The sequence below is a fragment of the Rhinolophus ferrumequinum genome, chromosome X, assembly GCF_004115265.2.
Source record: "Rhinolophus ferrumequinum isolate MPI-CBG mRhiFer1 chromosome X, mRhiFer1_v1.p, whole genome shotgun sequence".
In the NCBI taxonomy this organism is placed as follows: Eukaryota; Metazoa; Chordata; class Mammalia; order Chiroptera; family Rhinolophidae; genus Rhinolophus; species Rhinolophus ferrumequinum.
This window is the reverse complement of record NC_046284.1, coordinates 25,209,701-25,228,843: the sequence shown is the minus strand read 5'-3', so window position 1 is coordinate 25,228,843 and position 19,143 is coordinate 25,209,701. Positions and strand designations below refer to the sequence as shown.

General features: G+C 37.9%; 1 protein-coding gene across 13 annotated transcripts in view; it reads right to left on the bottom strand.

The window, feature by feature from the left end:
- ENOX2 (ecto-NOX disulfide-thiol exchanger 2) overlaps positions 1-19,143 on the bottom strand; it is a 454,293-nt gene that overhangs the window by 271,947 nt on the left and 163,203 nt on the right. For 10 of the 13 annotated variants that reach the window (XM_033118206.1, XM_033118225.1, XM_033118235.1 and 7 more), the window contains one exon: positions 15,433-15,576. The exons of 2 other annotated variants lie outside the window; for them this stretch is intronic. Coding sequence is in view for 4 of the 11 variants with exons in the window: in XM_033118198.1 (XP_032974089.1) it covers positions 15,433-15,576 (144 nt within the window). In the remaining 7 variants the exon portion in view is untranslated. Of the gene's footprint in view, positions 1-15,432; positions 15,577-16,659; positions 16,699-19,143 lie in introns of those variants that run through there. One more of the 13 variants, XM_033118249.1, reaches the window with a different exon arrangement.

The window sequence follows — 19,143 nt, the reverse complement described above, 5'->3', positions numbered from 1 at the left end:
AAGAGAAAACTACAAATTAGGCAGTCTCTTCTTTCTGTGTTGAAACACCTAGAATGGTCAACATTTATACAAACACTTTATTTGCCACCTTTTGGACTATTGCTTCCCTGCAACTTCAGTTCTTGACAGAAGACTCTAGACATACTCAATCATAGACTACTACAAACATCCAACATTCTGGACCACAGTGGCCTAGGTACACTTACTTACTCTGATGCAGTATGGTTACCTCCACTGGTTTTAAGTCTGGCTACATATTGGAATCATGTGTTATGCTTTTAAAAAACACTGATGCCTGACCCCCTCGAATTCCATTCTGATTCAATTGATTATGGACACTGTTTTTGGAGCCGCTCTTCCTGGGTTTGGCTCTTATGTTCTCTATTTAGTATTTGGACAAATTACTTAACTTCTCTGTATTTAAGTTTCCTTATCAGTAAAATGAGGATAATCATAGAACTGCTATGAAAATCAAATAAGTTAACATATTGTCTGGCACACAGTAGATGTTCCATAATATTAGATATTATTATTAGTCATAAAAAAGTATTTTAATTACTATACTTTGATGTCATGGGAGAGAAAGGAAGGCTTATATAATTTGCAACCCCATGTGAATGACAATGCTGATATGGAAGTAGAGAAGTTCCATGTTTGAAATTCATGAAAATAAAATCTCTTCAATATAAGGTACTACTTTGAGGTAAAACACATGATATGAGGTAGACTATCTGGAATCTGTCTTGATTTTATACGTGGAGAAGTGAAAATCTAAATGTAACACATATGTACTAAAACAACCCTATTTATTTGTACCACAGAATGAACTGGTTTAAAAAAATTTTCCTGGTTTAAAAAAATTCTAATAATAGGACTTTGAAAAATCAAAAGTCATGTTAATCTTCAAATAAACAGCAATGTTGGGACTATGGGGGTTCTTGTCACACTTGTCACCATTCCATGGGGAGGAGGGAGAACCCATTCTATTTGTGAGAGAGGAGTGACAGAACTATAGAAACTTCTCTGAGCTTTCACCCCACCCTTGCTTGCTCCTTGGCATAGGAGGAGGACTGACTTATCTGATTAGAATAAAAATAAGTGCTCATTCATGGCTTAACTTCTGCATTCTGGATAAGACTTCTTCTCTTACAATGTGAGCAGAGCTTAGGGCACAGACTCTGTCTTCCAGAGGCAGGCCAAAAGCCCCATCTCACTATTAATTTCTAGCTGCCAACTGAATTGTGACACAGGCCATCACTCTCAATGACACTGGCAGGATAAGTAGTCTGCTTTGCAGATTCAATCTCCTCTATAGGTGTGTATCAAGGTACAGATTTGGAGCTAGAGATGATAGGAAGCTTCATTAGGCCTTAGCCTCAAGCCATATGCCTCAATACAGTTTTACTCATAATAAAGCTGATACCACATTTTGTTCCTCACATGACTTGTGTTTTTTTCTGTTGATTTGGAACTGGAAGAAGAAAATCATTCACACTCTCAAACTCTAATAAGCAGCAGCAGTAAGTGTAGTATCTTACAGTTTTCAAAACACTTCCCCATTGGGAGGATTCTAAGATGGAGGAATAGATAAACAGTGTGTCTGCCATCTGTCATGACCACATTGAAATTACACTAAATTATAGAACAATCAACCTTGAAAACCATCTGAAGACAAGCTGAACAGAATCCCTATAACTGAGGATATAAAGAAGAGGCCACATCAAGACTGGTAGGAGGGGTGGAGACGTGAAACTCACTGATCCCACACCCACGCGTAGTGATTGAGCACTGACTGGAAGTGATATATTGGTGGAGGAGGACTCCCCTGAAGAGTGAGGGGTCCCAGACACAAACCGGGCTCCCTAATCCAGGAGTCCAGTGCCAGGAAGAGGAATCCCCATAACATCTGGCTGTGAAAATCAGTGAGGATTCTGTCTGTCTGGACAGAAACCAAAGCCGGCCTTGGTTCTCAGTGTGGCCACTGCCACAACCCAGATGTCCTCTTAAAGGGCCTATGACCAGACTCACTCACTCACAGGCACTCACCCTGGGCTCTGGTGGAGGGGCAATAACTTGAGAGGTGCCAGAAACATACAGGAAATTATTGAGTTGTGTGACCTCAGGGTGAAGTCAGCTGCCATTATCCCTGTGTGGACTCTGCCTTACAAATAGCCTACATACGAGCGCCACCTTTCCTGTGTTAAGGCCTCCCCAACATGGCCAAATCTGAGACTGCATTGGCCTGGTGAACTCCACGCAACCCATGCAAGTGACTCCCTGGAACCCTACCCAGTTCGTGTGGCATCACTGGGAGCACTCTCAGTGCCTGATCAGCCAGCCCCACCCTGCACACTGTGGGAGGCTAGGCTCTTTCAGCAGCAGATGACCTACAGCACCTTGTGTGGCCACCTGGGGCAATTTCAGTAGCAGGCAAACAGCCCCAAATCACACTGCAGCTTTTCTAAGACAACTCTCAGGGATCTGCGTGTTGGAGGGGAGCAGCAGCTGGCCTTGGTGTTCTCTGGGCATTTTATAGAGTGGCCACAGGCTCAGCACTGGCACAAGAGTTGAGTGTGCATTAACCTTGTGAACACTAGCCGCTCCACTCCAGTGATTCCCTGGAACCCTGCTCCGCTCAACTCGCTCAGAATCACCTGAAGCAGTTTCAGCACCAGCGCAACTAGCCTGGCCCCGTACACCTAAGGAGGCTCTTCTAGCAGCTGGGCCTTATGGGCCACCAGCAAGTGGCAACAGGCCCGGAAATGCCCTGCACCTTTTGCTAAGCTTCCCCAGGCCTAATACTGGTGGAAGGCAGCCTTGGTTCTCAGCATAGCCATTGCCACATGCCTCCAAGTCCAGCACAGGCAGCAACCAACCACATACAGCTTCGTAGCTCCTACCAGGTAGCCCCAGGTTGATCACAGACAACAGTTAACTTGGCCTGCAAGGGAACGCCTCCTAAGAGGCACCAGAAGCAATATACCCAAAGACCGGCTTCAGCCCACTACAACAGCACTGGATTAGCTCCACAAGTGGCACACCCAAAGTGGTCTCAACAGGCTCAGGAGCCCACTCGGCTGAATTCCCCTCTGAGGGGTCAACCCCCACAAAGCAGCTCATATGCAGTAGGCGTAGCCAATCCTCACAGAAATGCAGACTGAGAGTCAATCCCACCCACTGATGTGCCAGAAACAATCAAGGCTGACCTACAACAGGAAGGCACACAACCCACACAAGGGACACTCCTGGAGCACACAGCACAGGTGGTCAGTAAGACTGCTACTGGGCCACACAGGACACCTCCTACATACGGCCATCTGGGAAAGACTGAGAGACATAGGAGATCTACCTAATACACAAACCTAAGACACAAACACAGAGAAGCTGCAAGAACAGAAAACAAAGAAACATGTCCCAAATAAAAGAACAGGAGAAAACTCCAGAAAAAGAACTAAATGAAATGGAGGCAACCAACCTACTAGAGACACACTTTAAAACACTGGTTATAAGAATGCTCAAGGAACTTAGTGATGACTTCAACAAAGAGATAGTAAGCATAAAAAGGACATTGAAACCATAAAAAAGAACCAGTCAGAAGTGAAGAATACAATAGCTGAGATGAAAAATACACTGTAAGGAATCAACAGCAGATTAGATGAAGCAGAGGATCAAATCAACAGTTTGGAAGGTAAGGTAGCAGAAAACATCCAATCAGAACAGCAAAAATAAAAAAAAATTAAAAATAAAAAGATTTTTTTTTAAAAAAAGTGATAGTTCAAGGAACCTCTGAAACACTATCAAGTGTAACAGCATTCATTCACATCATAGGGTTATCAGAAGGAGAAGAGAGGGAGCGAGGGATTGAGAACATATTTGAAAAAATGATGACTGATAACTTCCCAAACCTGATGAAGGTAATAGATATACAAGGCCAGGAAGTGCAGAAAGTCCCAAACAAGATGGACCCAAAGAGACCCATACCAACATTTCATAATTAACATGGCAAAGCTTAAAGACAAAAAGAGAATCCTAAAAGTAGCAAGAGAAAGGCAGTTAGTTACCTACAAGGGAGCTTCCATAACACTATGAGTATCAGCAGATTTCTCAAGAAACTTTGCAGGCTAGAAGGGAGCAAAATATTCAAAAGAATGAAAAGAAAGGACCTATAACCAAGACTACTCTACCCAGAAAAGCTATCATTTAAAATTGAAGGACAAAGAAGTACCCAGACAAGGAAAAGCTAATGGAATTCATTACTACCAAACCAGTATTACAGGAAATATTAAAGGGACTCTTTAAGAAGAAGAAGGGGGAAAACAAAAAAGGGACATAAATATGAATTAAAAAATGACAATAACTAGTACCTATCAATAATCACTTTAAATGTAAATGGATTAAATCAATGATTGAATCAAAAGAAATAGGGTAGCCGAATGCATAAGAAAACATTACCCATACACTGCTGTCTACAAGAGACATACCTCAGATCAAAAGACACACAAAGACTGAAAGTAGAGAGGTAGACAAAATTATTTCAAGTAATTGGAAAGGAAAAAAGCTGCAGTCGAAATACTTATATCAGACAAAATAGACATTAAAACAAAGGCTATAATAAGAGACAAAGAGGGACATTACATAATGATAGAGGGATCAATCTAACAAAAGAAAATAACCCTTGTAAACATCTGTGCACCCAACATAGGAGCACATAAATAGGTAAAGCAAATACTGTCTGACATGACAGGAGAGAACAAGAGTAATACAGTCACAGTAGGGGACTTTAACACCCCATCGACAGCAATGAACAGATCTTCCACACTGAAAATCAACAAGGAAACAGTGGCCTAGATCAGATGGATTTGGTTGATATTTTTAGAGCATTCCACCCCAAAATAACAGAATATACATTCTTTTCAAGTGCACATGGAACATTCTTCTAAGACAGACAGAGTGTTAGGCCACAAATCAAGTCTCAATAAATTCAAGAAGTTTGAAATCATATTAAGTGTTTACTCTGATCATGATGGTATGAAACTGAAAATCAATTACAAAAAGAAACTCTAAAAAATACACAAACACATGAATGCTAAATAACATGCTACTGCACAATGAATAGGTTAACAATGAGATCAAGGAAGAAATCAAAAGATACCTTGAGACAAATAAAAATGAAAACACAATGACCCCAAATCTATGGGACACAGCAAAAGCAGTACTAAGAAGGCAATTCCCAGTTGTATACGCCTACATTAAGAAACAAGAAAAATCTGAAATAAACAATCTAACCTTACACTTCAAGGAACTAGAAAAAGAACAGCAAATAAAGCCCACACTGTGAAGAAGGAAGGAAGTAATAAACATCAGAGCAGAAATAAACAAAATAGAGTCTTAAAAATGCAAAAAAAAATCAATGAAACCAAGAGCTGACTCTTTGAAAAGATAAACAAAATTGATAAGCCTTTAACCAGACTTATCAGGAAAAAGAGAATACCCAAAAAAATAAAATCTGAAATGAAAAAGTAGAAGTTACAAACTCCACAGAAATACAAAGGAGTATAAGAAAATACTACAAGGAATTATATGCCAACAAATCGGACAATCTGGAAAAAAAAGGATAAACTCCTAGAAACATACAGTCTTCCAAGACTGAATCAAGAAGAAATAGGAAATCTGAACTGACCGATTACTACTACTAAAATTGAATCAAAAACTCCAGACAAACAAAAGTCCTACACCAGATGGCTTCACAGATGAATTTTACCAAATATTCAAAGAAGAATTAACACCTATTCTCTCAAACTATTCCAAAATATTCAAGAGGAGAGAAGGCTCCTGAGCTCATACTATGAGACCACTGTTACCCTGATCCCAAAACCAGACAGAGACATTACAATAAAAAGAAAAGTATAGGCAGATATCCCTGATAAAAATAGATACAAAAATCCCCAACAAAATATTAGCAAACTGAATTCAGCAATACATTAAAAAAATCATACAACATGATACAGTGGGATTTATTCCTGGGATACAAGGTTGGTTCAATATCTGCAAATCAACTGAGGTGAAATACCATACAAACAAAATGAAAAATAAAAATCATACGATCATATCAATAGATGCAGAAAAAAGCATTTGAATAAAATCCAGCATCCATTTATGATAAAAATCCACAGCAGAATGGGAATAGAGGGGACATATCTCAACACAATAAAGGGCATACACGACAAACACATAGCTAACACCATATTCAATGGGGAAAAGGTAAAAGCGTTGTTCTTAAGCTCAGGAACAAGACAAAAATGTCCACTTTACCACTTTTATTCAACATAGTATTAGAAGTCCTAGCCACAACAACCAGACACCAAAAAGAAATAAAGGCATCCAAATTTAAAAGGAAGAAGTAAAATTGTCATTATTTGCAGGCAATATACTATATAGAGAAAACTCTCAAGATTCTACCAAAAAAACTATTAGAACTAATAAATGAATTCAGTAACAGGATACAAAATTAATATTCAGAAATCGGTTACATTTTTATACACCAATAATGAACTATCAGAAAGAGAATATAAGAAAACAACCCCATTTACAATTGCATCAAAAAAAATACATAGAAAAAAAATTTAACGAAGGAGGTGAAAGAACTGTACTCAGAAAATTATAAGACATTGAAGAAAGAAACTGAGGAAGATACAAATAAATGGAAGCATACACCATGAGCATGATTTGCATGAGCATGATGAGCATGAGCATGATTTGCATGCTCATGGATACAAATAATTAATATAGTTAATATGTCCTTACAACCCAAAGCAATCTACAGGTTCAATGCAATCCTTATCAAAACACAAATGGCATTTTGTACAGAACTAGAGCAAACAATCGTAAAATTTATAAGGAACCATAAAAGACCCCGAATAGCCATGGCAATCTTGAGAAAGAAGAACACAGTTGGAGGCATCATGTTACCTGATATCAAACTATACTACAAGGTCATAGTACCAAAGCAGTATAGCAGTGGCATAAAAACAGACAGATAGATCAGTGGAACAGAATAGAGAGCCTAGAAATAAACCCATGCCTATATGGTCATTTAATCTATGACAAAGGAGGCAAAAGTATACAATGAGGTAAAGATAGTCTATTCAATAAATGGTGTTTGGTGCTGGGAAAACTGGACAGATGCATGCAAAAAAAATGAAACTAGACCACCTTTTTACTCCATGTACAAGAATAAACTCAAAATAAAGACTTAAATGTAAGACCCAAAACCATAAAATGCCTAAAAGAAAATACAGGCAGTAAACTCCCAGACATTAATCTTAGTAATATTTTTACTGATATATCTCCTCAGGCAAGGGAAAGAAAAGAAAAAAATAAACAAATGGGAGTATATCAAACTAAAAAGTTTTTGCACAACAAAGAAGCTATCGACAAAATGAAAAGACATCCTACTGAATGGGAGAAGATATCCGCCAATGATACATCTGATAAGGCGTTAATATCCAAAATTTCTAAAGAACTCATACAACTCAACATCAAAGAAACAAACAATACAATTTTAAAAAACACGCAGAAGACCTGAATAGACATTTCTCCAAAGGGAACATACACATGGCCAACAGACATATTTTCATATGCTCAATGTCACTAATCATCAGAGAAATACAAATTAAAACTACAATGAGATATCACCTCATACCGATCAGGATAGCTATCATTAATAAATCAACAAACAGTGTCAGTGAAAATGTGAAGAAAAGAGAACCTTTATACATTGTTGGTGAGGTTGCTAATTGGTGCAGCCAGTATGGAAAACAGTATGGATGTTCCTCAAGAAATTAAAAACAGAACTACCTTATGACCCAGCAATTCCACTTCTGGGTATTTATCCAAAGAAATCTTAATTTGAAGGGACATGCACACCCATATGTTCACTGCAGCATAATTTATGACAGCCCAAATATGGAAGCAACCTAAGTGCCATCAATAGATGACTGGATAAAGAAGATGTGGTACATATACACAATGGGATATTACTCAGCCCCATAAAAAAGAATGAAATCTTATTATTTGTGACAACATGGATGGAACTAGATGATATTATGCTAAATGAAATAAGTCGGAAATAAGAGGGGCAAATACCATATGATCTCACTTATTTGTGGAATGTAAAAAACAAAATAAACAATCAAATAATAAACCAAAACAGAAATGGACTCAGATACAGAGAACAAACTGATGGTTACCAGATGGGAAGGGTGTTGGGGAGATACATGAAAAACTTGAAGGGAGTTAAGAACTACAAATTGGTAGTTATAAAATAGTCCCCGGATTATAAAGTATAGTATAGGGAATATAGTGAATAATATTGCAATAACCATGGTGCCAGGTGGTTACTAGACTTATCGTGGGGATCACTTTCATTAATTATACAAATGTCTAACTACTACACTGCATACATGAAACTAATATAGAATGGTAATGAATGTCAACTATCACTGAGAAATGAAAAAATAAGAACAAAAAACAGTCCATCATTTAATAGATGGGGAAATCAAGGCTTTAAAAAAAGTTTTCTGTGACTTACCTACAGTCAACATACTAATAAGTGGCAAATCCAGTACTAAAAATCACAATCTTCAGTATTTTTACTACATGTCTGAGTAGACTTCTTTTTCTTATTAAGGTCAGTGAGGCCCTTACAGGTAAAGGATGGCAGTTGTTTTCATCACTTTACTAAACTAACAGGAGAGGAAAACAAACTAAGAATCCTCTTACTCTGAAATTGAGTTTTACTAAACTAAAACTGATTTTTTTCTGACAAGTCTTTACCTAAAAAATCAAGAAATTGAAAGCGATCCTTTAGACAAAATTATGAAACAAAGTTTAAATCACAGATAAAACACGATTATATATTTTTTTCCTGATTGGATGGAATGGCCCTAAGTGTGGGCTGGGATGGGGGACAAAAACTGTCCCCTGGCAAGTAAGCAGGTGTCATAAAGAGTTTCTTCTGTGATTTGCTGAGCTTCTGGAATTCAGGTCCACAGAAGCAATTCCCTCATTGGTGTTTCCCAGTCTCAAAGTCCATTCCTATCTAGAGATCAAAAGGCCCTCCCCTGTGCGGCAGGCAGAACAGGATATGGGATCTCATGCACCACTGGGTTAGCTTGCCAGAAATCATGAAATATTATTACCATGGGGAATCCAGCTCATCCAGATTATAGATAAACTTTCTGCAGTTCAAATGAATAATCACATGTTGCAGTCCTAGGCAATTTGATATGATTATATAGGTCTGCTAATAGTTAGTTCTGGTTCTGCCACCAATTAAACATGCGACTTTAGACAAGTCTCATCTCTGGGTCTCAGTTTCTTCATTTGTAAAAATAATGGAGTTAGATAAGGTTGCCTCCAACTCTAAAATACTATGATTCAACATGTACCACTAGCCTCTATATTACTAACACATGAGGCTGACTCACACTTCATGTCTGCTGAGAGATCTCCTAAAGACTCAGAATGAAGTCACAAAGTCGTTCCAAAGCTATTGAAATAGTTGGGGCAACTTAAGAGACAGTGTTTGTACTTTTCTATCCTGCCACTTTTGTGCCACCTTCCATCTCCCTCTCCCCGACAATCCTTTAAGATGAAAAAATTCACACTGAGTTTCTATCAGATCTGAGAAAGAACGAAGTCAGCATACCTTTTTGATTCTCTAGTTATCAAGATATAATTTTATTTCTTGAAATTGTAATCAGATAAAAATGTTCAAAGTACTAAAGAAACTGAGTAGGGCTATTAGTGTACTCTTTTTCTTATTTTAATTCTATCTGAAGGAAGAGTAGGCCCTTCTTACCTCTGGCAATATAATTATTCAGCTGACATGCTAGAAATACCACCCACCAAAATGTAAAATGGTGGCATTTTCTCTCTTTAAAAACAATCAATGCTTTTATTTGTGGCCTTCAAAGTACGTGAGAAATAAAATTCTCAGCCCTGTGAGTTTGAGGTAAATCAAAGGGCTGTAAGTGTCATAGAAAAGTTTCCTGTCCCTCTTCCAGGTAAGAAAGGAAACAAAAGTACCCAAAGCACCCAGGCAGATGCACGTTCATTTCATTTTTATATTTCTCTTCCAAGTGGTCTTAAACAACTTCCCCTGATAACTCATCCCCATGTAGTTCTTCCTATGTCTGACTAAACCTCTCCTTGCTTTTCTGCAGGCCCACTTCCTCTTATTAATCTAGCTTTAGCAATGCAGGAACTATTCACTGTCTTTCATATTGTCAAGTCTTATTTTGGTTCCAGAAACTCTAAAGGAAACTTCGAGAACTGAGTTAGAGGTCTATAATCAAGTTTATATATGATCTCGTGGTCTTTATCATATCATAACCTTCCTGGTAATGCTAGTCTACCTTAGTCAAAGACATTTCTCCTCTCTGGTTACTAGCACCTCATCTGTATAATGAAATGAACATGAAAATATATTAAGAGAAAGAAAGAATCACCATACCAGTGCAAATTATTATTAAATCAAAGAGTCTTCCTAGAGATATAGAACTCTCTGGATTCAATCATAATTGAAAATGGAAAATGGCTAAAAATCTCTTTTTATATTGAGCTATTCATCATTCACATGAACTTTGGCGATACTGCTTTGTACTGAGCATCACATAGTTAAGTGCAAACCTATCTTTCAATACAGAGCTATGAGAGAAGACAATGGAAACAGGACTGTATCCACATCTATATGATCACTCTGATATCATAGTAATTATCCTCATGTTAGTTGCCTACTCTTTCAGAGAGTTGACACCTCCTTTGAATACTAGAGTACCATGATGTTGCTTAAAACAATGCATTCCATTTTAATCATCATCTGGTTGGCCTTGTGGATTCTTCCACTTTAGTGGAAGTATTTGAGAAGAGGATTGATATCTCTGCTTCTTAAAAATACATGTAGATCTCAAACCAGGAGGCAGCTGGAATTTTCTAGACAGGAACTTGGCATTATGATATGATAAGGTTTTAACTATCTTCTACTCTTTGGCCATAGAGTATCATCTGTATGAGTGAAATCACTGCAATCTTAGATAATTTGTGTAGCTGCAGCATCACTGAGGAAATGTTTCATTGGGGGAATGATGAAATTTGATAGCAAATACACTGAAGAATTCTGAGCTCACCTTAAGACAAAAGCTGCACAGCAGCCAGATCCACAAAGAAAGAGTCTGTAGTCAAATATTGCAGTAATATCTAATTCAGATTACTCGTCTACCTCACAGAGGAGTTGGGACAGGACACCCAAATTTCACTTATCAGTTATCCTTGGGCACTCATGAAGTTTCACCTAGTAAAGAGACAAGGATTCCATTAGGGACAGGTATTCTCTTCACAAGCACCCAGATTTGATGTTTGGCTGCTCTGAGGATGTGATTTCATGAATGTCTGATCCTTAGGGACAAGTGAGACATTCAGTTGATCAACATTAGATACCAAGTGCCCAGCTATGCACACAGCTCCACCCTGTGAGTGACAAGAGAATAATAGAGAATATCACGGCAAAGGGAAATCAATTCATCAGCCAGATATCTGATCAATCAACAAATATTTCTTGAGCATCTATTGTATGTAAAACAGTGCATCTCTGCTAAAAAAGACATCAGTCAGGGCCCTTCGAAAAAGGGGCTGACGACTGAGTTGAATGGATAAGACATATTTGTATGAACAGATAACCAATAGTTCAATGTGGCCTATAATCAGTGTCAAGTGATTCAGATGAATATAATGACCAAGGGTTTTCAGAGGTACAAGTGAACAATTCTAATTAGGATGACCCAGAAAGCCTTCTGGAGAAGACAGGACTTGTACTAGGTGCTGTCAGTTGGACAGGATTTTAACAGGTAAAAGAAGAGGAGGGGCATGATAGGTAAAGGAAATGATATGGACAATGTACTGAAGTAGGTGGGCACAGTGCCTGTTTATAGAAAGGTAGCAGATAACCTTGGACGAAATAGAAGACTTGTTTGGGGGATTAGCTGATAAGGAAGAACCATGGCATCTCAGAGTCTGAAGGGATCCTAAAGATGATAAAATCCAAGCTCTGGTCACCATATTCTCACCCAAACATAGCTTTGCCTAGTGTGACACCAGTGTTTACTATACATTTTAGTAATGGGTCCAGATTCCTAACATCTACAGACATAGTAATTCTGGTATAGTAATTAGAGATAGATTTTGAAATTGAAGACCTGCCTAAACTACTCGCTGGATGTTCACCCTTGGGTATTATTTAACTTTTATTTCTTCACCTATAAATGTGAATAACAGTACACTAACTTAAAGTGGAGGCAGGAAGAAAACAAGAAAGAATGCTTGAAGGAGACAGAAAAGGAAGAAGTAGGGAGAATTCAAAGAAGAGGAGGTTGTTAACAGCATCAAATAAAGAAAACAGGTCAAGGTAGTTGAGACCTGTCAAAAGGCCACTCTGACAATCTGGAGGTCACTAGTAACCTTTAAGAAATTATTTTTAGTATAAGAGATGCAGTTTGTAGAAAAAGGTAAGGCAGGAGGGATGGGAAAGGAAGAAAAAGAAATGTGTTGTGAGGGACCGGAGCTGCAGGCAAAAACTCCTCCCTCAGCACTGGGGGGTGGGCTTTGATTAAAGGGGGTCACAGGACTGAGTGATGTAATGACAACATGGGTATCTCAGCTTAGAAATGAAATGGCTGGTAGCTCATGTAAGGACTTCCAACCCTAGCTTTCCTGCTTGCCAAGATGCAGGAAACGGTGACAAAGGACAAAAGAAGTTTCTATTTACAAAATATCTTCCCTTTTCCTTTTGTCTAGCACTACATAGAAAGAAAATAGTATAATAAAGCAATCTGCTCATTTATTATACCATAAGATTGCCACCTGAACAATTATAAGAGACTCCCTATATAGTAAAACCTCATTAATTTTGACTATTGTAATTTGTAATTTGTAGTAATTTAACCTGGGCTAGTTACCTTTGTACTACTTACAAAGAAAAGGTTCACTACGCAAATAATGTGAAAAAGATTTCAATGAAGTTAATTTTGCCTGCCAGGTGCTCATTTCACCTATTTTAAAGAACATACTGTTTTTTTAAGAGCTTCAGTCTATTCAATATTTGAATGCAAATTGATTCTGCCAATTATAGATTAGCATAATCTACTGCTAAAATCCTATATCTGAAACAGTTACTTTGGTCTCACTGAATATGCTTGTTAGAAATAAAACTACAATTCTTTAAAGTTAGTTCAGTAATTCTATCAATACATACCCTCTTTCCCCACTCTCATGAGTTAACTACAGCGCAGGAGGTATTACTCTAAATTAGCCTATCACTTATCATGAACACAGTGGAAAAACTAGTAAGTGATCAAAAAAGGCCTTAGAACAGCCAAAATTAATCTCTTAAAGTTGATGCCCTATATCCTGTAACTCAGTCCACAGCTAATTTAACTCTTACTTAACATACTAATCTGACACACTAACTTGGAGAGCTGGGTTTTTTTGTGTGGTTTTTGTTTGTTTGTTTGTTTTTTTAAGTTCGTAACAGATTAGGAGGAGAAAAAGGGCTGCTACATGAATGGACACTGAGAAAAACTAGAAGTGACTGCGGACTGCAGAAAGGAGACAGAACATGTGTAAAATGTGTCAGTAAATAAATAAATTAAAAAAGCACCAGTCTAGGACAATTTAGTGTAGAGTTAAAAGTACTATACTCCTTAGTAAACCCTAAAAACTATAATAGAGTATTATAGTGTAGTACAATAACTGATGACTAGAATTATGCTTCTAAATGATCAAGCAAAGCTTAGATTATATTGAATGTATGCCTTAAAAAGGCAGAGAACTTTATATCGTGGTGATCACTTCTTAAGGTATATAAATATCTAATCACTATGCTGTACACCTGACACTAATGTAATATTATTGAAAAATAATATTATACTGTTATTGAAAAATAATTTTATACACAGATAAGTTTATACACACACATATATGATTTGTATCCATAATGGTTAACCTAAAAATGTGAAACATGTTGATGCTTAAAAGGTGAATAATATTATCATAATAATATCATAATATTATCATAATATCATATTATCATATAATAATAATTATAACAAAATAAAAGCAAAATTTACTAAATAATTACTATGTGCTGATGTCATGCTAAACACTTTACCTGTATAATTTCATCAAATTCTGCTAACAATCCTAAGAAGTAGGTTTTCATACCATTTCTACATTACAGATGAAGAAAGTGAAAGTCACAGAGGTTAAGGAACCAACCCCAGGCCACAAACAGAGATTGAGCTGAGATCAAAACTCAGGCCAGTTCCTTGGGTATATACTATTCCTTTCCAATGCTCCAGAAAATACAGCTCTCTAAGAATCACTTTTTCTCTTGAGGACTCCATATAGCTAGTCTTTTAATATATGTTTATTTCTCAAACTTGTATTTAACAAATATCTTGATTTATAAGCAGGAAGACCTATGATCTAAGAGTCAGATATGATGTTATATGTTTGTTAACATGCTCCATGTTATAAGTTGAATGTAAAAGTAATAGTAAAAAATGGAACAAAACAAAATAAAAAAGCCACGAACATGTCTAGTAGACCCATTCCAAAATCTCAGATCAGATCAGTCTCTATATACTGAGAATACTATTTTCAAATGAATAGCCAAGTAAAAGATGACATTTTAAAATATCACATTATTAGATAAGATCTGGTTGTCATATACTGTTCCCACTCATTTTGGAGAAATTTAACATGAGAATAGGCCAATGGTGCATGAAGGAAAGGGGAGGGCTACAGGGGAGGCTTTTATAGAGTATTTATCAAAATTTGTTCATCACCTGTTCTAAGAGAGGTATGATGGCAAAAAACAGATGTGAGCATAGTGAGTACTGGGGGAAACAAGGGTAGGGTGGGGAGATGCAAGTATCTTCATTAGCAGTAAAAGTGAGGGTAGCCTGCCACATAGACATATAAAGAAAAATACTGTTAAACCATTCACTCATGCAATTCCTTCTACCTAAATTAATGTTCTTTATTCATCTCTTCAAGGGCCAGCTACAAATGTCACTTCAGCTGTGAAGTGTTTCATGATGCCCAAGGCTGAATTAAACTCCCCTGCCATTTGTGCTCCCATAGCTTTTTTTTCCTTTATACATTTACACAGCACTGATGAGACTCTTATTATTAGAGTTATTTATGTATGTGCTCCCCCACCTTGTATCCCTCCATGAGTTCCTTGAGGGCAGAGGGCTCTCTCATTTCTGGAGTGCCTACAAATCCTAGCACAGTGCCAGCCACATACTAGGCTCCAGGAAAATGTCGACTTAATAGCACTGGCATAAGAGAATGCATTATCACCTAGCTTACCTGAAGGAACATTTGTTCTCTTTCTTTTCTTGTTGGACTCCCCTCCATTCTCAATGAGGCCTTCTGTGACCAGAGGGCCACTGGCACTACCAAACTGCAGGGGCTCGTTGTTGTTGGCAGGGTCAAAGGGCAGCTGGTTCAATCCTAAAGAAGAAAAACAAAAGCCAAAATCCAGACTCCATTAAGGACTGGAATATCTCCATATTTTATTATATGAGCCACTAGAGGAAAACTCTAAACCTTAAAAGCTTAAGAGTAACAAGTGAATTCCTTAAAGCCAGTTGCCCTCTATAATTTTTACAGATCTTGTTGACAAGTAGAATTAAAATAAAAGTTCTTATACTGTGGTTCTGTCATTTGTAATACTGTGATTCTGTCATTTGTAAGATCCCTCCCATTTCTGAGAAATTAACATGTTTGGCCACAAGCTATCAGTTATCTTCTACCTCCTCCCTTAAAAAGATAGAACCCTCTTTATTTTTATTCTTTTCTTTTATTAGTTTCAGGTGTACAAAACAACATAGTGATTAGACATTTATATATCGCACACGAAGTGATAAACCCAATAAGTCTATTACCCATCTGAAAGTCTACAGTTATTACAATGTTACTGAATATATTCCCCATGTTGTACTTTATATCCCCGTGATTTTTTAAAATTATAGTTGGAATTCAATATTATTTTATATTAGTTTCAGGTATACGGCGTAGTGGTTAGACATTTACATATTTTATGAAATGATCCCCCTGATAGGTTTAGTACCTATCTGACATCATACATAGTTTTTATAATATTACTGACTGTCAATGGCACCCTCTTTAAATGTGGCTATAGTTGGACCCATTCTTCCTTTGAAAAAGCTTGGCCATGTATTCCTTAGATTATCTCGTGGCATTTTTCCATTCTTTCATCACAAGGGTTGTTGAATTGATGAAGATATAATCATTAGACTATCCTGACGTCAAAGTCACTTCCAATGATAACATAGAGGTTTCTAAAAAAGAAAACTATAACTACATAGCAAATGAGAAAAGGAAACAAAGATATAAGACTCACAATGGGGGTCGGGGGTTATTTTGTAGTTGGAGTGATGGGGAGTTAGGACCCAGGTTTGGGTAGTGTTAGTCCCATTCTATTCAAATGATGTCAGAAGCACGCTTTCTTATTAGCTGCTGCACAATATAAAATGGCAAAAAGCATTTTCTACTCTCTAAGTCTTAACTTACATGATTCAGCCAAGGATGAACAGAGAGTTTCTTACTCCTCTAGCAGCAGAACCTGTAATTTCAAGTGTTTCTATAAACTTCATGAAATGTGAAATCAAATGCTTTGTTAAAGCCCTAATGTTAGGTGATCTCTCCTGAGCCTTTTATACACTGGTTCCCTAATCCTATCAGAGGAATCAGGTTGGCCTGCCATGGCTCTTTCTCTAACCGTCAATTTTTCTATGACCCACAGCTATACAACTCTTGAGGTAATGTGAAATGTCAATAAAAGCTTGGAACCCAGTCCTATCTCTTTGTGAGTCCTATATCTTTGTCAATCAAGTTTCAGTAAAATGAATGCTAAGGTTCTAACAAAATGCCTTTACATTATTATTTTTAACAAAAAGTGTCCGTATACTAATAAATTCCACTTGGAACACCTGCATTAAATGTCTTCTGGGACATGACAAACATTCTTCCTTTACATCATCTGAATAACTAAGGAATGAAAACTTGCTTCTTTATCTTAAGTCAACCGTTCACTGCATCACATCCATGTCCTATGAAATCCCTACCATGACTAGAACTAAAGAAACAAACACCAGTTGCTGTGTATTAGAAAACGTTCAGATCATGACCAAGACAATTTTCAAAGAACACTAGAGGTTTATATAATTTACAAAGATGTTTTTTGTAACTAAGTAGCTCCAGAGTCAAGTATGATTAGTGTACTATTCCCAAAGGTTTCTTGGTATTTCTTTCTGTGATATTATACTGGCAAAAAGAAGTTCCATGGAAGATTAAATGGTATAGTGGAAACAGTATGTGCTTCAGAGCCTTATAGATCAGAGTTCAAATTTTGGCTCTGTCCTTTATTAGTTGGGTAGCTTTTGGTAAATCTTATAATCTCTCTTAGTCTTAATTTTCATAATGTGTAAAAGGGGAGTGATAATATTGCACCAGATTGTTGCAAAGATATATATATATATATATATATATATATATATATATATATGTATATACCATAACATATATATATATTTAAAGTTACGATTATCTTATTATTATAAATAAATTTAAACAAACATTTTTCCCTATAAGTTTGCAAGTTCTAAAAAAGATTTCTCTCTCTCTCTCTCTCTCTCTCTCTCTCTCTCTCTCTCTCTCTCTCTCTCTCTCTCTCTCCTATCCTACAACTGTATCCCTGGTACTCAGCACCATGCCTCCCACATGTGAGTGTTGAATGAATGAATTAATGCTCAATAGGGTGGGGATAGGTGTCTTGCAGGGCGGCCTGCAGGGCCTCTGGTCCCGCTTCCCACATAAGAATGCAGGATATGGCTAGGCCAAAAAGGAACACCCACGGAGCCATAGTTAGGGGAGTCATACCACTATATTCTCTCTGGCGGCCAGGGGAGACACACGCAGTAGTAGTTACACGATCTGCAGTCCACCATTCACTTCACTGCCTGCCAACCAACCAACCAATCAACACAGCGCCGCAGTTACATCAGTAGCCAATTGGCTAACCGGTTACAGCTGATGGCCTACCAATCACAGTTGATGGTCATTCACTACCTGAGCCAGCACCTCCCCACATGAGGCCGAGAGCCTGGAAACTGCTCTCTGGGACTCTGTCCCCACAATAGGTGACTTATTCTATTAACTCTTGCAGTTAAAGACTTGACAGTTGATAATGAAGAATTAATGGGCATGATCTGGTCAAGATGGTGGAGTAAGTAAACACCGTGCTTTCCTCTTCTCATGATCATATCAAAATTACAGCTAAAGCATAGAATAACCATCACTGAGAATCACCTGAATTCTAGCTGAACCAACGCCCTACAACTAAGGATATAGAGAAGAAGCCACCTGAAGATTGGTAGGAGGGGCAGAGACTTGGAAAAGACTGGTCCCACACCCACGTGTGGTGGTTAAAAATTGGGAGAAATATCTCAGCTGTGGAGGTTCCTCCAGAGGAGCAAGAGGTCCAGCCCTACACCAGGCTCCTCAGCCCAGGTTTCCAGCGCTGAGAGAAGTCCCCACAACTTCTAGCTGTGAAAACCAGCAGAGATTGTGGCTGAGTGAGAAGAAAGGTGACTGGAGTCCCAGGTGATCTTCTTAAAGGGCCGGCACAAAGATTTACTTGCTGACCAACTGACTGGCTCTGATCTCCAGTAGCACTGGGGCAGCAGCTTGAAAGATGCCAGAGACATAAGGGGAGGGACTCATTTTCTGGCTGCAGGGTGAGGGCTGGAGAGGCAGCTTTCTCCTTGACAGAGGAGCTGGTGGAAGCCATTATTTGAATCTCCATGAACCTGGCTAACACCATTCATTTGCCTTCCATCCCTGAAACACCACCCCACCCAATTTTCAGGCCCACCCAAGCCACTTCCAATGGCTTTTCCATATGCATGGCTTGTCTTGGCTCATGCCGCAGACTTTCCTAAAAATCTCTTAAAGGTCCACAAAATACAAACAAGCAGCAGCTGACTTCAGCATGTC